The 23,125-nt window shown below is 44.9% G+C and overlaps 1 protein-coding gene across 25 annotated transcripts in view; it reads right to left on the reverse strand.

Annotated features, from left to right (window-relative positions):
- LOC125455632 (alpha-(1,6)-fucosyltransferase) overlaps positions 1 to 23,125 on the reverse strand; it is a 658,909-nt gene that overhangs the window by 23,008 nt on the left and 612,776 nt on the right. For all 25 annotated transcript variants that reach the window (XM_059649250.1, XM_048537870.1, XM_059649243.1 and 22 more), the window contains 3 exons: positions 15,819 to 16,065; positions 11,876 to 12,052; positions 7,304 to 7,454 (listed from right to left, as the gene is read on the reverse strand). In XM_059649250.1, the coding sequence (XP_059505233.1) occupies positions 7,304 to 7,454; positions 11,876 to 12,052; positions 15,819 to 16,065 (575 nt within the window). The remainder of the gene's footprint in view (positions 1 to 7,303; positions 7,455 to 11,875; positions 12,053 to 15,818; positions 16,066 to 23,125) is intronic.

A 23,125-nucleotide genomic window follows, 5' to 3' on the forward strand; every position in this document is an offset into this window, starting at 1 on the left:
AGTGAGTGCAGCATACAGTTTCTCAATCCCTTATTCCCTAGATATGTTATTTGTGGGCATCAATGTCCCCTCTCCATATTCCCTCCAGAGAGGAATGTGCTGAAGTCTGATATGTTTAAATTCAGAACAGTTCTGAACCACTACTGAATACTCCGAGATGGGCAAGCCCTCCCAACCAATGCTGAAAAAGAGAAAAAAGGCCTTGGTTAGCATTATCTCCAAGCTTACGATAAAAGGTTTAAGATGAACAAACGAACAGCTCCCGAACCAGAGAAATCTAAAGGAGCTTGTGGGTTGGGAATTAAGTGAAATGACAATTACGGCACGGGAAATGAGGATATTTTTACTTAAATCAATGGTGGCTTGATTTCTGAAGTAAGGAGCAAGTTCCAAAGAGGCACTCAACCAATTAGTACCAGTAAGGCACTCGCTACAATTCATACTGTCCACTTAGCACCTCATGTGCCCTGTGATGACTGGTTGTCATCGTTCCATGGCAATGCCTGATTTGTGATTGCGGGCCATTAATACCTGAAGTGATTCATGCTCAGAAAACAGGAAATCAGGCGTCCCAGGGAAACTAAGACTCGGCAGACAGAACGTTGCACAGGATAATTGAGGATGGCATTGTTTTTCTACTGCACACTTTACTTCCAAAATGCAGCAGTTAATGCCTAGAAACAATTCTACCTCTCATTTTCACATGACTCTCCCTGGAGTAAATTAACACATACTCATGAATCTAACTGCCAGTTACACCACAGTAATCTGATTTAATCATCGGCAATTACAGCTTCAAGTGTGTAATTTACAAAACCAAAATTAACAAACTATCAATGGCTATAATGAAATAATTCTTCAGGTGACCTTGGCATCAATAATAAACACAGTTGAGCTGTTTGGTTACCCATGATTGACTGGGTGTTGGTACGGGCCACATCAAGGCATCAATTTAAATTAGAGTAAGAGCACAAAATCTTCATTTCAACGATAATCCACTTTCACCTTAACATATACAGCACAAAAACAGTGTGGTATATAAATTCTAGCTTGAAGCAGATTGACAATTAAATGAAGACATTTTCCATTTTTCCATCCCCTCCCCTGTCTGCTTTCCGGAGAGACCACTCTCTCCGTGACTCCCTTGTTCGCTCCACACTGCCCTCCAACCCCACCACACCCAGCACCTTCCCCTGCAACCGCAGGAAATGCTACACTTGTCCCCACACCTCCTCCCTCACCCCCATCCCAGGCCCCAAGATGACATTCCACATTAAGCAGAGGTTCACCTGCACATCTGCCAATGTGGTATACTGCATCCACTGTACCCGGTGCGGCTTCCTCTACATTGGGGAAGCCAAGCGGAGGCTTGGGGACCGCTTTGCAGAACACCTCTGCTCAGTTCGCAACAAACAACTGCACCTCCCAGTCGCAAACCATTTCCACTCCCCCTCCCATTCTCTGGATGACATGTCCATCATGGGCCTCCTGCACTGCCACAATGATGCCACCCGAAGGTTGCAGGAACAGCAACTCATATTCCGCCTGGGAACCCTGCAGCCATATGGTATCAATGTGGACTTCACCAGTTTCAAAATCTCCCCTTCCCCTACTGCATCCCTAAACCAGCCCAGTTCATCACCTCCCCCCGCTGCACCACACAACCAGCCCAGCTCTTCCCCCCCACCCACTGCATCCCAAAACCAGTCCAACCTGTCTCTGCCTCCCTAACCGGTTCTTCCTCTCACCCATCCCTTCCTCCCACCCCAAGCCGCACCCCCAGCTACCTACTAACCTCATCCCACCTCCTTGACCTGTCCGTCTTCCCTGGACTGACCTATCCCCTCCCTACCTCCCCACCTACACTCTCTCCACCTATCTTCTTTACTCTCCATCTTCGGTCCGCCTCCCCCCTCTCCCTATTTATTCCAGTTCCCTCCCCCCATCCCCCTCTCTGATGAAGGGTCTAGGCCCGAAACGTCAGCTTTTGTGCTCCTGAGATGCTGCTTGGCCTGCTGTGTTCATCCAGCCTCACATTTTATTATCTTGGAATCTCCAGCATCTGCAGTTCCCATTATCTCTGATACTATTTTAACCTCACTGCAAAGCCTCTTCCAGGGATGCCTAACCTGAAGAAGTTACCCTCCTCTCTCCGGACCAACCTCAGGGAATCTCTCTCCCATTGCAACTCTCTTGTAATCTCTTCGGCCTTGAAACTGCTCGACCATGTCCTGAAGCAAACCAGGTACCACAGCCACATCACCTTCCTCAGCACCTGCCTACGGAACCAGATCATCCCCAAGGGACTACAGTCCACATTTCAGCCTTCCCAATTTGGCCCCAACCGTGACCACCTCTACACCCAGAACATTCAGACCCTTCAGAAGCGGTTCTCCCTGCGAGTCCTGAAACAGACACTCGCAGCCATGCGCCGGCACCTCCAGGCACTGCAATCCAGCCTGCCCCAGCTCAGAGCCTCCCTCTCCCAGACCTGCAAAGGACCCCTGCTGTTTTTTATCCTCCGCAGGATCCACAGACTGAACACCGAGTTCCACTCAGCTTTACTGGAAACCAAAAATCGTAAGTACAACAAACTCACTGGCCTCTGCCACCCACCAGAGGATTCCTGCGCCTCCCAAATCCCGACTCTGTCCCTGCCCCTCCCCCACCATGCACCCGCCGCCATTGACCATGAGGACACGGCCGGAGACCCCACCGATGACGTCACATCCGCCTCCGCCGGCCACAGAACTTCCGGAACTGCTGCTGCAGTCACCACCTCCACGTCCAGGCACTACAGCCCACACACTACCCTCACCTCAGCTGGTGCCGCCCACCCCGATCCTCCAACCGCCGACGCAACCCCGCCCACGGTCGACGCCGACGCAACCCCGCCCACGGTCGACGCCGGCGAAACCCCGCCCACGGCCGGCGAAACCCCGCCCACGGCCGGCGCCGACGGAACCCCGCCCACGGCCGACGGAACCCCGCCCACGGCCGACGACCTCATCGCTCCGCCCACAACCTCCACAGCCTGCAACCCCAGAGGAGACAGCCACACTGAGCCCTGCCGCATCTTCACCATCCCCCCAGACCTCCCACTGACTGAGGACGAACAGTCAGTCCTTAGCAAGGGGCTCACCTTTGTCCCCCTACAACCACACATCAACGAATACCAGTCACGGTCGGACATAGAGCAGTTTTTCCGCCGTCTTCGCCTCCATGCCTACTTCTTCAACCGGGAACCCAACCCTCCTTCCACTGACCCCTTCACCCGCTTCCAACACAAGTCCTCCTCCTGGACACCACCCCCAGGCCTCCTACCCTCCCTCGACCTCTTCATCTCCAACTGCCGTCGAGACATTAACCGCCTCAACCTCTCCACCCCTCTCACCCACTCCAACCTCTCCCCCGCAGAACGGGCAGCCCTCCGCTCCCTCCGCTCCAACCCCAACCTCACCATCAAACCCGCAGACAAGGGTGGCGCAGTGGTAGTATGGCGCACTGACCTCTACATCGCCGAGGCCAGACGCCAACTCTCCGACACCACCTCCTACCGCCTCCTCGATCATGACCCCACACCCGAGCACCAAACCATCATCTCCAACACCATTCACGACCTCATCACCTCAGGGGACCTCCCACCCACAGCCTCCAACCTCATTGTTCCCCAACCCCGCACGGCCCGTTTCTATCTCCTTCCCAAAATCCACAAACCTGCCTGCCCTGGTCGGCCCATCGTCTCAGCCTGCTCCTGCCCCACCGAACTCATCTCCACCTATCTGGACTCCATTTTCTCCCCTTTGGTCCAGGAACTCCCCACCTACGTCCGTGACACCACCCACGCCCTCCACCTCCTCCAGGACTTCCAATTCCCTGGCCCCCAACACCTCACATTCACCATGGACGTCCAGTCCCTTTACACCTGCATTCTGCATGGAGATGGCCTCAAGGCCCTCCGCTTCTTCCTGTCCCGCAGGCCCGACCAGGCCCCCTCCACCGACACTCTCATCCGCCTAGCTGAACTCGTCCTCACACTCAACAACTTCTCTTTTGACTCCTCCCACTTCCTACAGACTAAGGGGGTGGCCATGGGCACCCGCATGGGCCCCAGCTATGCCTGCCTCTTTGTAGGTTACGTGGAACAGTCCCTCTTCCGCACCTACACAGGCCCCAAACCCCACCTCTTCCTCCGGTACATTGATGACTGTATCGGCGCCGCCTCTTGCTCCCCAGAGGAGCTCGAACAGTTCATCCACTTCACCAACACCTTCCACCCCAACCTTCAGTTCACCTGGGCCATCTCCAGCACATCCCTCACCTTCCTGGACCCCTCAGCCTCCATCTCAGGCAACCAGCTTGTAACTGATGTCCATTTCAAGCCCACCGATCCCACAGCTACCTAGAATACACCTCCTCCCACCCACCCTCCTGCAAAAATTCCATCCCCTATTCCCAATTCCTCCGCCTCCGCCGCATCTGCTCCCACGATAAGACATTCCACTCCTGCACATCCAGATGTCTAAGTTCTTTAAGGACCGCAACTTGCCCCCCACGGTGATCGAGAACGCCCTTGACCGCGTCTCCCGCATTTCCCGCGACACATCCCTCACACCCCGCCCCCGCCACAACCGCCCCAAGAGGATCCCCCTCGTTCTCACACACCACCCTACCAACCTCCGGAAACAACGCATTATCCTCCGACACTTCCGCCATTTACAATCCGACCCCACCACCCAAGACATTTTTCCATCCCCTCCCCTGTCTGCTTTCCGGAGAGACCACTCTCTCCGTGACTCCCTTGTTCGCTCCACACAGCCCTCCAACCCCACCACACCCGGCACCTTCCCCTGCAACCGCAGGAAATGCTACACTTGTCCCCACACCTCCTCCCTCACCCCCATCCCAGGCCCCAAGATGACATTCCACATTAAGCAGAGGTTCACCTGCACATCTGCCAATGTGGTATACTGCATCCACTGTACCCGGTGCGGCTTCCTCTACATTGGGGAAACCAAGCGGAGGCTTGGGGACCGCTTTGCAGAACACCTCCGCTCAGTTCGCAACAAACAACTGCACCTCCCAGTCGCAAACCATTTCCACTCCCCCTCCCATTCTCTAGAGGACATGACCATCATGGGCCTCCTGCACTGCCACAATGATGCCACCCGAAGGTTGCAGGAACAGCAACTCATATTCCGCCTGGGAACCCTGCAGCCATATGGTATCAATGTGGACTTCACCAGTTTCAAAATCTCCCCTTCCCCTACTGCATCCCTAAACCAGCCCAGTTCATCCCCTCCCCCCACTGCACCACACAACCAGCCCAGCTCTTCCCCCCCACCCACTGCATCCCAAAACCAGTCCAACCTGTCTCTGCCTCCGTAACCGGTTCTTCCTCTCACCCATCCCTTCCTCCCACCCCAAGCCGCACCCCCATCTACCTACTAACCTCATCCCACCTCCTTGACCTGTCCGTCTTCCCTGGACTGACCTATCCCCTCCCTACCTCCCCACCTACACTCTCTCCACCTATCTTCTTTACTCTCCATCTTCGGTCTGCCTCCCCCTCTCTCCCTATTTATTCCAGTTCCCTCCCCCCATCCCCCTCTCTGATGAAGGGTCGAGGCCCGAAACGTCAGCTTTTGTGCTCCTGAGATGTTGCTTGGCCTGCTGTGTTTATCCAGCTTCACATTTTATTATCTGACAATTAAATGAAGCAGTTTTGGCTTGAGTACACAGGATCCAGACTTTTCAGAAGTAAAGCATTGAATTCCACTGTTGAAATTTTGTCAAATGCACCAAAAGCCCCTCCCCCTCCATAAGGGCACAGGAGGTGCGTCTCTGTCTTCTAATGTGTGATGACGAGTTGGCATTTTTCGAAATGTTTCTGGTTTTCTTGCTTTTATGCAAATATAACAAAGACCAGAGACAATTTTCTGATATTTTCTCCAAGCGTGGGGGATGAGCATGGTCAGGTGGTGACTGACACACTATCTTCACTGATGACGTAACTCTGTTAATCACCTGCCAATCAGCTCTTTAACAGTTGAGAGGAAAAGCGAAGGAAAGTATCTCATCCTACCCACTAGCCATTTGCCAAAAGCTGCCAGCCAATCCGAATCTGTTGTTTTCTGGGTCCGTTAGGTCACCAGTCGGGAACCATTTCTCAGGGGATGCGGCACCTAGTGGCCACCCCGTTATACCCATCTGTGCCTGAAACAACTCCCACACTGAGGAAATTAGAGCATCTCCCACCCCTATAAATACAGCAGGCAGGTTGCCCTGGTTTTGCCACCTCTGTCGTTCAGGGGGAAGGCAGGTGATCAAGGATGGGGTAAGCAAAGCTCTTAAGTGGTAACTAATTGGAAATTTAAGCATCTTAATTGCTGGAGAGTCAAGAAAGTTGACTCTGACATTATTTCTTGTTCATCACTCAATTGCTGAGGGGTTTAGAAACAAGTGAGTTACCCTTAAGGGCCAAGTAGCACCCTTACTTTCTCTGGGAGGAGCTCTTCTAGGTAAAGATTGATTTACTGCTATCAAATGCAGGGAGGTACAGTGAAAGGTGTTGTTTTGCAGGCTACACAGGAAGATTGTACCATACAAAGTCCATCAGGGTAGCAGAACAGAGTACAGAAGACAGTGTTACAGCTGCAGTGCTCTGTGCAGAGAGAACAGAATTAACATTCAAGAGGTCCGTTCAAAAATCTGATATGAGCGGAGAAGAAGCTATTCTTGAATCAATTTGTACATGTTTTCAAGTCCCAGTCCAGGGCTTACTGGTCATAACATGACACATTCAGCATGTTGATCATCTACCAATTAACACTTCCCTATCATGACCCAAATGGAAAAGAAATGTGATTATAGGAACAAAACAACCAAATATGACCAGCATTCCTTCTACCTCTGTAATCTAGGAATAGCTTGGAAAAGGTGAAAAAAAGGAAAATCTGTGCCCAATAAGGAAAGAATATCCTAGAGAGTCCCTCATACCCTCAGGCAATCAAGAAAAGTCCAGTCATGTTTATCGAGAAGGACATATTTTGCCTTCCCAATGCAGAAGAATGACAATATTGTCCATGAAAGATCCTAACCAGTATCCAGCTCACATAATGAAGAAAACTACGATGTCATAAATTAAGCTCTCCCTTGCTTCATTGATCTCTTTCTTGCATCGTCATGTTTCTTAAGTGTTGAAATTATCAAGCACATCAATTGTCTTAGTTTATATCGAGACAACATGCTTAACACTGTTCATTGTTGTTGCTACCTTTATTTGTTATTTCAGTTACCATACCTGTGATGAGAAGGTACAGACTAAGAAGTCTGCCTGAGAGAGAAAATGGATGTCCAGAATCACGCCTCGCAGTGAATTCTCTGTGTATCGGTTATGCAGGCCCGCTGACCACGAGATAGAGTTATCACTGATGAATGCGTAATCCGGGTATCTGGAGTATGGATGAGGTGAAGAAAGAGACGAAACGTTAATAAGCGGGAGGTGTTTACAGGACTTCAATCACAGTCCACAAGCCCAAGTGAAAATGCATCACTTTATGCGAAAGTGCACGTGTCCTGTATTCCATTGCAGTAACCATCATTTATATGTGCTCATACGTTGATTTGGGAGAATTGGATAATTGGCAATCCATTTCAGCAGGTATTGCACATTTGCTAAATATTTGATGATTGCTCTTTCCTAATTTTGGCAAAAAAATACAACAGCTGCTAACTTACATTTTTAGAACAACATAACTATCCTGACGAAATAGCAGCCCATCAATGGATCAAAAAAACTACAGTCATCAGGATACAAGCAGCAATACACATGCTCTCAGTGGGCAAAGCATCATTGCACTGTCAACAGTTACTGCCAATGTTGTGATCTCAGTGAGTTCAGTGGGATTTATACCAACAACAGGGCCGTGTTGGATACAAAACACACAGCTAACTGAACAGAAATCAAATCAACAGTGAAGTGTAAGATGGTCACAGAAAGTCATGCAATGAATTCACTGTCAGTTTCTTCAAAATCTCTCATTCTTACTGAGTGTGTCACATTGGCCCAGTAATGGGTGCCTGGAAGTGAAAAGGGTCACAATTAAAGACAGTCAGCTTGATGACAGGAAACTGTCAGTTAAGTTCTTCTGTGGAGCTGCTGACCAGAAATACACCTGGAACCTTGATCTGAATAGTTCCACTTCATTAAGAACTTTAAATTTAAGACTTTGAAGCTTTTTCTTTCTCTTGAAGCAATTTCCTGCATGAACTGGTGATGACAGTGAGCTGTGGGAAATTAAATGTTTGGGTTCCTGGGAATGAGGATTCTGTACAGCTGAAATATTCTAAAACTTAACAAGCAACTGTGCACATAATAAATACATGCTGACTTTACAAAGCTGTGACAATATAAACCGGGATTTAACATTCTGCAATGTATCATTATCCATTTCTGTCACTATTAGTATTATTTGGCACCTCCATGCTATAATCAAAGTTCTCCACTATTATTGGATACGCAGTGTTATGGCACCAAATTTAGAAACACATTCTGTGGGTTCTTTTTGTATACATGAAAATGGAAAACGAAATAAAGCCAAACTCATGATATTATGTACAAAATCAACTGCACATTTCTGTCTGCTCAAAGTCCTTTGACCCTTTCTCTTCTGGCTCTTGTTTTATTCTCTCTTGCTCATCTTACCTTCAGTCATCTTATTTCTCTGCTCTCAGGTTCTCCAACATTTTGTCTCCCCACCTCTGCGCTTCGTGTCTCTCGACATTACAGACTGCCTGTGCCCAACCATTTCTTTTTGCGTTATCTCTTTCTGTGCTTACTAATCGAGAGCTGCTCCATAAGGTGCTGTACTTCTTTAAAAACTGTTCTCTCTGCATGCAGAACTTTAATGATTAGAGGCTGCTGATTTGCTTATAACAGTCACTGGGTGTTTCACCTGCTTGTGAATACAGTTGAATAGCAAATAATTAAATTCTTTAGCAATGTGTCCATTTACTTTTCGTAACAACAATATATTTTAAAGATACAGTGGTTAATTTGTTACAAACACATTTTACAGCACCCTAGTGGGTACGTTAAATGATTACATGGGGGCAATTTTCTTTCCATTTTATATAACATCTATCATGGAATTTTCCGTTACAAAGGGAATATCAGGTTGTATCTTCTCGTATTTTGGCCAAGTGTCAATTTACAGAACGTGCTCACTGTAAAAGTTTACATCTTTGCGTTGAGTTTCATTTTAATGGTGCAAATGGTAACGTTTATGGGGACTGGTGCAAACATCAGTGGAAAAGCAAGATTGGAATGTTTCCCCTCCATCACTTCTGGCAACGCATCTTGTGCAATTCTCTGCTATTCACCTTATTAAATACGCATGCTGCATCCTTAGTGCTGCTTCCATATAACCTTGGGGTCAGCCGGGTTGGGGAGTACTTGTCAGTGATGGGTCATGCAGACATTTATGCTGCTGGCACCATACTTAAATCATTTTAACCACTGCCAGCCAGGAACTGCCCTGTGTGTGTTGCTGTGTCATTCAAAATGACACTGCTCAGAGAGGCACACTGGCACCTCACTTCCCAGACAAGGATCTGAAGGTACTGAATGTACAGGGTGAAATTGAAATGCACAAGGCTGGCAGAGGAGACCACAACACCAGCCTGGTTTGAAGCGGCCACCCACAAATGTGCGATATCCTCAGTCCAGCCACGCTGCAAGAAGTTTAACGACCTTCCGCGCTTAGCAAGGCTAAGTGCACCGCCTTCTCTCTGCCATTTCGCACTCCTGCAACTCGGCAACTGCACCCACCTCCCACCAATGCTCCTCGCCCATCACCGTCCATATTCCATTTAGCATCTTCCCTCACTGGCTCTCGTCCACCTTATCCCCCCCAAAACTACGCTCATCACCTGCTTTCTGAGCTTCAGCTCACTCACTTGTGACCCGTGCTTCAATTGAATTCGGGCCAGGCCCTTGGCTGATTTCTTGGCAGCTCCCCAGCTGGATCCGCGGTAATGCACAGGCTGGTTGGACATGACCAGCTGGAGTGACTGCTATCAGCTTCCCAGACTGCAAGGACATGGATTACCCTGGTCACGTGAAGCAGTCAACTAATTGTGGTCAATTTATGGGAGTGAAGCCAGACAATGCCCTTGACTAAGTGCAGTGGCACCCTTAGCTAACCACAGACCGTAAGGACTGCTCCTTTCAGACATGGCCATTTGGTGGAAGGTTTCTCTTCCCTTCACTGTTCAGTGCTGACAGGCAAGGCAAGCTGCCTGGCTTTACTTAAATCAAAGGCAAAATGGAACAGCTAAGGTCCAAAAGCAGCAGTAATGCACAAAAAGCAAACGCGAAGCTATAAGCATTCAATCACTCTTCTCTGAACTCATACTTCACACAAAAGATGATGATTGCAATTGTTGGAGGTCAGTCATCTCAATCTCTGCACATCAATGCAGTAGTGCTTCAGGATTAGTGTCCGTGGCTCAACTATTTTCATCTCCTTCATCAAACTGGCATCCCAAGGGTGCTCAACAGCTTTGGTCCAGAAATAACAGGTCATGAGATTGGACAGAAACAGAGGGGTAATTCCAGGCCAGGAGCAGCTTATGGTCCTGTTCTAATGACCTTCATAGATAAAAACATGAAACTTACCCTTTCTGGGATGTTCCCATCCCTGAACCCTAGTAAAGATGCTTAAAACCCTTGGCTAGTCAGTCCTAGAATGGCAATTAGGATTCTCAGTAGATCACAAGGTCCATATTTATATTTTAAACAGGATATGGCGAAGAGGCTTGGTTGTACCTAGTCGGGGGATTAAGGGGAACGTTGTGGTGGCTTTTAACAAAAACTCTTTCATGGGAAGTAGATACCACTGGGTATGCCAGCATTTGTAGCCCATCCCTAGTTGTACTCAGGGAGATGATGAGCTGTCTTCCTGAACCACTGCAAGTCTATTTGGTGCAAGGTCATTCGAGGTGCTAAGAGGAAAGGAATTCTAGACTTTCTGCCAGTGACAGCTGCAGTGATATCTTTCCAAATTAGGATGATGTGAGACTTAGAGGGGGACCTGAAGTTACTGGCGTTCCCATGCACCTGCTTCTCTTGTTCTTCTGACAGGGGAAATGGGGTAGCAGCGTGTGCTTCAGTTTTTGATGCATTTCTGTTCAGTTTCTGCCAGGCAGGGACGGCCCCGGGTAACAAATTTGCAAATTTCTGTGCCAATTTACATGGCACATTGCATGTCCTTTTAAATTTATGCACCTGGTAATTCCTCTTTCACAACATTATAGATCGTACCACCAGCTCACTTTTTAATCCACCTCTAATCGTCTTGTACTTTATTATACTTTCCAGTAACTCATGCTGCAAACCTTCCCTATTCTCCCCCAACATATGGACACTTGATATTCTCTAACACTATTATTATGCCTGTAAACTATTTTTCTTCTCTTCATCTCATTTCCACAATCACAGTAACAAACCTGGGCAAAGTTGGTTAATGGGGGCCACAGGGGACTAATCAAAATAGGAAACAGGTAAAGATAATTATTCTTTTTGAGTAATTCCAGAATGAAATTAAGATGTATGCATGTGGGCACCATTAATAGTATCAATGGGCCCATCAAAAAGTTATTTTCTGCTATTCTGACTTCTTTCTCAGATGCGTTGGAGATTACAATGAGTGAAAATACTTTCCCTCAAAATGTGCTTTATGCACAAGTTGCATAATGCCACTGTCACAAAGCAAAGAAAAGCAGTGATTTTATCTTGCTTCCATCCTCTTACAGCTCTCCACCATCTCTGGAAACTCTATGACGGAACACACAAGACCTTAAAGCTGCTTACTTTGACTTAGCTTCCTGGAGCAGCGCTGGGTCATCTGTGGCGAGGTAAACTCGTTTTTTATCAATCTCTGTCTTGCGAGCGAGAAATTTGTAGTGCTCCTCCACGTGTACCATGTATTCTTCAATAGGATGATAAGCTGCCTCGGTTCCAACTTTGTCTGTGCGACGCACATGAATGCTGGTGGGAACAAAGATGTGAAATGGTCAGTTTTCCCCAAGTTCCAAGTCCAATTTGACTTTCTGTTTTAAGAAGCTGACGGTTGCTCTTAGAAAGTACTCAAAAGTTCAGAATGCCAACTTATGTTCTAAAGATGGAAGAGCTAAAGGAATATAAAAACCTTTTAAGCATTCAGCAAAGGAGCCTCAATGATACTGGCCCTTAGATAATTTATGAATACATAGCTCATACAATCAATGAGCTGAATTGGATTCTTAAAGATGTCAAGGAGGTAGATCATGGATTTAAGTGACTCTAACATGGCAGCTGTGACCAGCAGATTTCTCCAGCCAAAGACCTGTGTGTCTCACTGTTAATGTCGATGAGGGAACAGTGCAATTTTCTAGCAAAGCATCCAAACTTGATTATCACCCAAGCAGGTGACTTAACAATGAGAAATTCCATATGGAATTTCACTAGTACAGTATCACTAGTAGATACTACATGTCAAATGTACTAAATTAGTATTGTTCTTAGGGGTGAAGAATAAAAACATGACTGCTTTTAAAAAAAAATTAAAATCTCAAACTGAGAGGTTCTTTGACCAGAATCCGAACATCCGCAATGATCTGTGAGAATATAGCCAGCGCGTGTGATCTAAATGAAACCATCAGAAAAAAAGCTATGGCGATATCTTTGGAATCTGAGGAAACTCTGTGCAAAACTATAACATTAAAAGTCATAAATGAAACAGGCTGCACGAATAATTTGGATACAGCATTGATCCCTTGAAGGGTTCGCCACAGATTTGCTCAAATTGGATTCAAGACAGGGGTGGCAGAAGGACAATGCAAAAGTTTTGCAGTGATGGGTTGTGGTAAGAATTAAGGGCTTGTCATTGGGTAGCTGACTGACCTGAAAGTGGTGGTAAGGCTCAAGAGAGGCAGAGGAGGAAATAAAATGAATCGAAGTATTGAGTTTGGGTCTGGAATTGCAATCAAAAATGAATTAGCTTTGTCTCGTACTCAAAATGAGTAAGTTTACTTGAACTGCACTACAGCACCAACTTAAGTACAGAGATAGCTAAGTACAGTACTTGATAACAAATTTTTAGAAAAGAAAAAAAATAAGAAAAAAGTAGTCAAACATTACAGTTCATTGGATTAAATTATAAAAATAAAGAGGAGTTCAGAATATCAGTGTTTTCGAATCAGTCTGTGCCAGATTCAAGGGAGACACCTCCCCCCCATGCCCCACCCACTGCCTGTGCTGGACCCACCAACGAAGGAGCCACCCCGCCCCTTTACTATTGACTCAGTGTTCCGGCAAAAGAACAGTGGTGTGTTCCTAATTAGATAGCTCTTCCAAAGAGCTGCTGTCAGCATGATTGACTAACTGGCTTCCGCCTGTGCTGTACTATTCTACAATCTTCCTGAGTTCAATATATATCAATATATTCAAAGCTTGAAACATCAAGTTGGCTAGGGCTAGAGAGAGAGAAATGCTAAAGCCTTTCCATGTAAACGTCAAGTGACTGGTGTTAACAGTCAACTAACTATTCCATCACTCAGAACATTTGGGAACAGGTAAAAATACTTGATAAGTACTCAAATGTAGAGATTTTAAAAGACAGATGAAAGTGTTAATGCCAATCAAACAATATTTTCACGTCATGTTTATGAACCTTGGCATATCTGACCCCCCATAAATTCTACAGTGAGGTGAAAGACCCTGCTAGCCAGAGAGAATAAGGCTGGTAGAGTGATCAAAAAAACATCAAAAAGAAGTATATACATTGACATTGTTGTCAGTTTTGAAAAATCAAGATGGTAAAAGCAAACAGCTCGACTATAACTATAGAAATGTGCACAATGAGCAACATTTAAACAGAAACTGTTCTTTTCCCCCTTGCTACTCTCTCTAAACCCCATACTCTTTCTCAGTGGTGTTGTTCCATAGCAACGGGCACCATGTGGTACACCATTCAAGTATCTCTGACATGTCCTGACAGTGAACACTTGCAGGCAATTCACCATAGGGGACAATACAGTCTCACAAGCCAAACCTGATTATACTTTGAATCTCACATTCCAGTCTCTCTCTCTCTCTCTCTCTCTCTCGTATTCTCACACACACACATTTTCAGCAGGGGTCACTAGTCAGTGGTCAGGACTGGGAAATGTGCCATCTTTATATCCACAACCCAAGAGGCAGTGAGGTGCACTGAAGCAGCAATCTTTAAAGCCAGGCTGAGCTGAGCGCACGCACAAAAACAGAGGTTGCTGGATAAGCTCAGCAGGTCCGGCAGCATTTGTGAAGAAAATAATCAGAGTTCATCAGAACTTCATTCTGCACAGAATTCCTTGCAGAATAATCCCAAAACATTCAAAATTTAAAACATTTTAAATTTAGGGTGCAGAATCATAAATTCAACATAATTTTTGGATGAGCAAAGTCAAATTATATCCTTGAAGCAACCAGTATCCATGTAGCACCTTGTAGCTCCAGCACCACACAAATGTTTGTGTGCACCAATCACTGCATTTTTGTAGATCTTATTTTGAACAAGTAGCCTTTGAAGCAAAGGTTAGAATTAATTTGAATTCTGTAGCCGGGAAGCTATTGGTATGAAAATTCAAAGTCTGGACTCTGGCAGATTAGGAATAAGGAAGGAAGTAACTTTCCAACCCTTCCACCGATTTGTTTTTATACTTTTCAAAATAAAAAGAAATGTCAAATGCAAACACCAAAATGTTTGCTCAGTAATATTGGCTGTTGTTCAGCCAAGTGGAACAGGGCACATTGTGCTGCAGCCAGATTGCTTTATTTATATTTATCAAAGTTTTCAGTGTGCACTGAATTTAGAATGGATGTAGGCTGCCCAGTGAAGCTGATAAAAATCTGAAATCCCTTAATAGCTACTTAAAATACCTTATATACGTATTGTGTTTCAATTGTACAAAGTGTAAGTAAACACTTGGCCTTGTTTCACTTCCCATAAAAGCAAAGTTTTGTTATATTACTGAGCTGAATCTAACCACTCGAATTCGCATGGTGACTTTAATGTAGAAAACATTCCAAGATATTTCAACAGGCAAACAATGGTGCTGACTCTGATGGAAAGATCAGGAGACATTGTCACACACTGGACTTTAAAGAGGATCTTAAAAACAGGAAAGCTGTCCTTTGTGAATTAACACATTTTGCAATACAATTTAATCAAAAACCAGATATAGAATAACCAAATGTTGGATTATAATGGGTTTTGATTACTGCTAAGGAAGGGAGACATGCTGACAAAGTTTTTTCCTTCTGCCCTCATTCAGACAGTATCTCAAATTCTGTACTAAGTGACTTTTGATCGGGGGAGTGTGTGTGTGCGCGCGCGTGTGTGTGTGTCTGTGTGTGTGTGTATGAGTGTGTGTGTATATGGGGTCCGGGAGACACTCACTTCATGCCAAATCACCATGTGATTTAGAATCTCAACAGAGATAGTAGGAACTGCAGATGTTGGAGAATGTGAAGTAACAAAGTGCAGAGCTGGATGAACACAACAGGCCAAGCAGCATCTTAGGAGCAGTAAAGTTGACGTTTCGGGCCTAGACCCTTTTTATTTCTGATGAAGGGTCGAGGCTCGAAACGTCAGCTTTTATGCTCCTAAGATGCTGCTTGGCCTGCTGTGTTCATTCACCTCTACACCTTTTATCATTTTGCTGTTTTAAGAGTTTGCCAGAATATCAATTGCCAGTATTGTACATTGTGCTTATGGAAGTGGAAATATACAAACCCAATAATTGGATGCCTGAAGCCAAGCTTTCTCGTTGCCTCTTCAATTTCCTTCTCCAGCCAAGCTTGCGGACGTATCAAATATTTGACGAACTGTGAAACCCACCAGACCGACGGATCTCCATGTAGGTGAGTCAGTCGACCTGCCAGGTCTTCGGGAATAGCCAAGGGCAGGTATGGTGGTCGTGGGTGCAGGCTGTCGACTATTGGCAGTTCCACCACTTGTACATTTTTATCATTGGCCTCACCTAAAAATAAAATGAGCAGGAATCTGAATTACGCATCCATTTTATTCAATCATGACAGCTCATCTGTCCTGAACTGGTGGGAGTGAGAGGTTGCTTTCAATGCGCTCCACCACCGACTGATGAGCTGGAACTTCGAAGGACCTGGGACTGGCTTGAGTGTGTTATTACTTTTTCTGCTTGAATTGCACTCAACGTGTTGTCAAAAGAGCCTCTGACCTTGATTCAGCAGGAGTGACAGGGAGCAAAGAAGCCTGAGCCAACAAAATGAAAAATATTTTTAAAGAAGTTTGGAAATTGCATGAAAAGATGATGGAAAAATAAGTCACTTCAACTTTTTGTTTTGAAGACAGCTAACTGTAATTGCCCTGGGCAAAGTGGCATTTGGTGATGTGTTGAAATTTAAACGTCTTTTGATTAGAATCCAATTTCCTCCAAGATAAAATAGATTTGTAAGAGGGCCTCAATTAAATGTAAATGGACCGAAGCGATAAACATACACAAAACTAACAGCTGCTCTACAAAGTGTGTACTCTAACCCCCGCTTTTTAAACAGACCCACAAGCCTACACATCTCATTTAAAATAAAATCGTACCAAATCTCCTCAAATGAAAGTACAGCTGAAGAACAGTGTGTCTCCCTCCATTAAGACGGCTTAACTGTGTACATAAACCGAGTAGGCTCTGCTGATTAGCTTCTCCAAATCGGTGTGGAACCAAAATAAAGCCCCAGTGATAGCACTCACTCCTTAACTGGTAGAACTGCCACCAACAGGTAGAAACCTACCACTATAAGCCTGCAATTCTGAAAGGAGCAGTAATAGTGGGATGGCTGGGGGTGGGCAGAGGTGTTGAAATAAAGAGCAGATTCTTTTTACCTTTAGATCGTCTGCTAAGCAATCGAGAAGGTAAAGATAAACGGATGTACTGACCACTAGAGATAAGGCACCAATGTGTTACATACAATACAGCTGTGCTAACTGCCACAGTCTCACATTGTGTCATCAGGAAATCATAGTTGGTAATACAAGATATTTTCTTTGATAGAGTAAGAATGTCATGCAAATGAGCTACACAATTCTTTTATTCAGTTTCAAACGGTTATTCATAAAGCATTACACAGTAATGTTGATATCATCTTATATTCGCATTTGGTACAGATTAAGGTCTCAGAACATGTTCGACACATCAATACATGGACTTGGAAACCAGATCTTTTCTTCACTTGTGTGAATCAGGATCTGCTCATACCTACGCGAGGCTTATCAGCCAGATTTGGAATAAATGGTGCAGTGCATGAGCCAAATTTATGCATTACTCTCAGTATCCCCAGGTTTGGCTGTGGAGAAATTGCATTGTTGTTCAAGAGATGAAGGAAAAGATAAAGTGTACGCTGGTATTGTTTTAGACCATTTAAAACAATTCAATGAAACAAGCATTCTTAAAAATAAAGGATCATATTTTATTTTGCCATGATGCAATTTCCTTCTGCCCTCATTCAGACAGTGTCTCAAATTCTGTACTAAGTGACTTTTGATCGGGGGAGTGCGTGTGCGTGTATATGGGGTCTAGGAGACACTCACTTCATGCCAAATCACCCACATGTGATTTAGAATCTCAACAGAGATAGTAGGAACTGCAGATGTTGGAGAATGCAAGGTAACAAAGTGCAGAGCTGGATAAACACAGCAGGCCAAACAGCATCTTAGGAGCAGTGCGGCTGACGTTTCGGGCCTAGACCCTTTTTAGCTAAAGCATGCAATTTACCCACAGTAAATGGTACTTGTGACTCACTATTCAAAATAGACAGTCGATGTAATGATCCTCCTGGGAAAGAGTCTCTGGGGCTACCCAATCTATGGGTATTCTATTTTCAATCACTTTTCAAACATGTGCTCCTTTTGATTGAAAACTGGCTAGCTCAGCATTTTTATATTGTGTAAAGGAGAAAGAAACTGCAGAGTTCATCTCGGATGGATACATTTTTGGAAATCAAAACATTCATTCTTAAGACCAAAACAGAAATTGCCAACAAAACTGTAAATCACTGGACTTGAAACTTTAATGCTTTCTTCCCAAAGATTGAATTTTGCCAGCTGTTTCTGCTGTTGTTTAAGATTTCTAGCATCTGCAGATGTTTGTTTTATTTCAGTGTTCAGCTCACTGCCACATCTCTTCCACCATGAAGATGTCCTGCTCCTCTCTCCAATGGGATTTCCATTCTAATCACTCTTATTCCTCTTCATCATGACTCTTTTTCTCTCCAAATGTTTGACAAAGTCATAGAATCTTAGAATCATGAAATCCTTACAGTGCGGAAAAGGCCATTTGGCCCATTGAGTCTGCACCAACCTTCTGAAAAACATCCCACTTGGACCCCACTCCCCGATCCTATCCCTGTAACCCTGCATCTCCCCATGGCTAATCCACCTAACCTGCACACCCCTGGACACAATGGGAGATTTTAGCACAGCCAATCTACCTCACCTGAACACTATGGGCAATTTAGAATTGTCAATCCACTTAGCCTGCACATCTTTGGACTATGGGAAGAAACCAGAGCACCCGGAGGAAACTGACATAGGGGGAGAATGAGATCGCTGCTGGAATTGAACTCATGTGTGAGGCAGCCATGTTAACTGTTGAGCCACCGTGCCACAGATGTCTTCGCCAAAACTCACTTCCACTGTCGTGTCTAATTGCTCAGGGGCTGTCTCAGGCTCAGACTTACCCTACGTGGTCCCAACTAAAGTTTCATCCTTTTGTGTTTCAAATCTGAAAATCTGCCTGGGATCATGGGTCTCTCTATCTTATACAATGCTCCACTGGCAGCTGTTCTTGCCACATCTTGAAATCCACACTCATTTCCATGTATCGCCATATACATTCTCTCAACCACTCTCTTGGTCAGCACTACCTCAGAGCTGTCCTGAAACACCACATCACACCCCCCCAATCCCATTCCACTTTAATCTCTGGCACATTTGACATTCTAACAAGAAAAGTTTTCTCCTCCTTTCAGGAATGCAAGCTTCTACAACTCGAATTTCAGGCTAGGCACGACACTGAACTCTTCTTTCAGCGCCTCATGCCAATTTCTTTGGACAAGAGTCCTCTCCCTCTCCCACAGATACCAATTCCGAAGAAGGGCTTCTGCTTTCTTCCCACACATACTGCCAGACCTGCTGCGTTTCTCCAGCAATTTGTGCTTTTGTTTCAGATCTCCAGCATCCGCAGTTGTAGTCATAGAATCATACAGTATGGAAGGAGACCCTTCAGTCCAACCAGTCCACACCATCCATGTTCCCAAACTAAACTAGTCCTCCCTGCCTAAACTTGGCACATATCTCTCCAAATCCTTCTTATTCGTGAACTTATCCAAATGGCTTTTAAACGTTGTAACTGTACCTGCATCCACCATTTCTCTGGCAGTTCATTCTAGACACGGACCACTCTCTATATAAAAAAGTTGTCCCTCATTTCCTGTTTAAATCTTTCTCTTCTCCTTAAATGTACTCCCCCCCCCCCCCCCCCAAGTTTTGAACTCACCTATCCTGGGGAAAAGACCCCTGTCATTCACCTTATCTATGCCCCTCAAGGTTTTATAAACCTCTACAAGGTCACCCCTCAACCTCCAACACTCGAGTGAAACAAGTCCCAGTCTTTCCAGTCTATTTTTATATCTCAAACCCTCTATTCCCAGCAAAATCCTTGTAAATATTTTCAGAACCCTCTCCAGTTTAATAATACCCTTCCTATAACACTGCAACTAGAACTGCAAATCGTCCTCCTGAAGAGGCCTCACCAACCCTGTACAACCTCAACACAGGAGTCTGAACTCCTATACCCAAAGGTCCGAGCAATGAAGGCAAGCATACTGAATGCCTCCTTAACCATCCTGTCTACTTGTGACACAAATATCAAAGACCTATGGACCCAACCCTTTTGTGGCTGATAAATACTGTTTGTCTGTGGTTGCCATGAGACCATGGAAACATAATTGAGTGGTTTGTTAGGGCACTTCTGAGGCTAGTCCAGAATCATCAGATTTTAGCCACTTACAGGTGAGACTGGAAGCGTTACTTCCCTTAAGGACACGAGTGAATCATTCACTTTCACTGATGCCAACTCTGTCATTTCATTTTCTGTTTAAAACTGAATTGAAATCCTTACGACTATTACAGTCCAATTTCAAGTTACACTCTAGACTTTTAGAGAAGGGCTCTGGATCACTAGTTCACATAATCTGCTATTTTGTAGCAGATTAATTTATAGATCAATTCAGATTTTATTTCAATATTTCACTTTTGAATATGCAAAGACATTATAAGGAAAACAAATAAATACTTCAAAAGGAGGGGAGTTGGAAACCAACAAGATTATAGGATTAATACGGATTTCGACTACACATCAGAAAGGGACTCATTACCTGTAGTGTACTTTGAAACATCCTAAGGGTGTGAATGGCACTTTGTGATTACAAATCTGCCTCAAATTCCTTTTTTGGTGGTTTTTATATGATCTACCCTTTCAGATTTGGTACAGGTAGACTAAACTGAATGCTGTTAAATTGTAATATCTTGCGTCTCCTTAAAAGTGCATTCTCAAGCGGTAACTTGATCTGCAAGACACCTGAACTCACCCCAGACGAGTACAGGCAGAACCACGTGCTACGTCAATAGTTAGACATTTTTCAATGTCTGTTAATGTAAATCTATTGCTGATGCCTCACGTCCAATCAGGCAAAAACATTGAGATTTTCCTATACTGCCAATTGTTGGGCTCCTGACATTTACTGAAGGATCTCAGACCACCGACTCCTCCCATGAAAGGAAGAGGAGGAGACAGTGGTGCACCACTGGAAGCTGTGAATTTCTAATCCATGAAACCATAGATCCTGGGGAAATAAATGGTGTTGCTTGATCGGATGATATCTTAGTCTGCCCTATCGTCGCCCTAAAGATCCACCAAGGGGCAATGGCAACAATGGCTGTTCTCCAGTGCCTGCCTGCTGGGTGAACGGGTGTGAAACCAGAATGGTCTTCCACTCATCTCAGCACTCTGTTGGATAGGGATTGCTGCCAAGAGAATACCGAGCCCACGGCAGAGGGAAGCAACATTTGCGACTTGCAGCATGAAGGTTTTTCCGGTGCTAAATAATTACCTTGACAATAAGCTGAGCAGGACAGGCAATTCTCTGTAGCAAGTTGCAGCAGCTAAACCTGCTTGAGAATCCCATTTTCAGGAAGTTCATAGAGCAATATAATTAGATCCATGATAGTGCGTTACCAAAAAATGAAGTTGGAAATGCCTCTGAGAAAACGTTACAAAAAGGAATGAGGGACGGCAAAGGGTTTGTGTTTGTCAGAAATCTGCAACAAGAAACTTGTAATGAAATGATATGCAAACAAATGAGCATATTGAAAGGTCAGGTGAGATTGACATCTACTGAAAAGGAAGCACGATTTTAATTGCCAAGTTCAGTATTTGCATACAGAGCTGGAGATGGCGATCTTGACAACCACACTGAGTCAACAACTGGCCAATTACAGCATGCAAATGCCATCTGCTTTAAGACGTGGGTGGCTGTTTCTTCGTCACTGCTGCGTGAGCAGTCTAAGGGGAACAATTAATAGAGAACAACTTGAAGGAAGACACTGAATCTACTGTTCAGTGCTATAGAAGTCCGCTGGACTCAGTCAAGCAAGTTGGTTGGTGCCATCCCTTCTAACCTGAAAGCAGAGGGAAGCTGGCTTGTCTGTGGTTCCTGCTGTTGTTCCTAATTGCTCTATCAATTGTACTGACTGATGAAGCATTTGTGCTCACTGAAGAGATTATCAACAAAGGTTATCACAGCAGGCAGTAATAATTAAAGGAAAATTTCAGGCTCCAGCAGGATATGATAATTAATAAGGCAATTTCAGTTCCAACATAATTTTGTTGATTTGAAATGCTTGAAATTATGCCTCCAAATTTCTGGGCTTTCAATATAAATGTCCTTCTTTCTACAGTGACCACTTGATGTCACACTGATGAAAGGTGCTCTGTGAACCAGCTAGTGCTGTATATCTAGGTCCTTGTTTATTTTACTTCAGTTCATCATTTTTCTTGATTTTTCCAAAATCATCACGATGGCGTGACCCTTTCAAAGAAATTACACCGTCTCTCAGGCAATTTTGCTTTCCTCTTCTTCCCTGTTTTATTTCTCTTGAAATCTTTTCAAACCCTTACTGTCTACTGCACACGTTCTCCTCCCAACAGCCAAGTGTATTTCACATTTCCCTTCCTTCCTCAGCCTGTATCTCAATTTCTCCCGCAACTCACCTCGTTCACCCTCCTTCTGTTTCAAGGCTCACCTGCCATTCTGTCACCAGTCCACTCCCTTCATGGCAACTTCTTCCCCGTATTTCTCCACTGAACTGACAATGCCATCTGATAAGGCATCATTCCTTCAGCAGTCTTGATTACAGTTAAAATACATCTCCTTGCACTACCCGATGATCAAATTCCTCAACCCCAGCTTACTGGCCTCTCTCACTTCTGCATTTGTCTCCAAGAATAAGCTTTCTCCAAGTCACGTATAACCATACTTCAAAGCTCTTCATTAGTCTTCCTTTGGGCCATCTGTGCGCCATGAAATTACCACAGTTATTAATCTGATTAGTCAAGACTCTGAATTCAATCAAACCCAAAAGAACTGCAGGTGCTGTAAATCAGGAAGAAAAACAAGTTGCTGGAAAAGCTCAACAGGTCTGGTAGCATCTGTGGAAGTGAAAACAGAATTACCGTTTCGGGTCTGGTGACCCTTCCTCTGAACTGTTCTGCGGAAAGGGCAACAGACCCGAAACTCTGTTTTCTTCTCCAAATTCAATGTCTTGGTTCCTGGAAAAGCCCTTACTCTTTCTTGCTAGGACTATTAGCTCTCTATGTGTTGCATGTACTGCCATGTGTAACTATTACATACATGGGCTCGCAAGGGATTTAGATGTCTCGTGTGCATAGCCACTTTCTGGTCTAATAAGAAGAGTATGGTAAAGTAAATGCGATGTAATTCATTACATCT

Source organism: Stegostoma tigrinum, chromosome 10, assembly GCF_030684315.1.
Source record: "Stegostoma tigrinum isolate sSteTig4 chromosome 10, sSteTig4.hap1, whole genome shotgun sequence".
Taxonomy (NCBI): domain Eukaryota; kingdom Metazoa; phylum Chordata; class Chondrichthyes; order Orectolobiformes; family Stegostomatidae; genus Stegostoma; species Stegostoma tigrinum.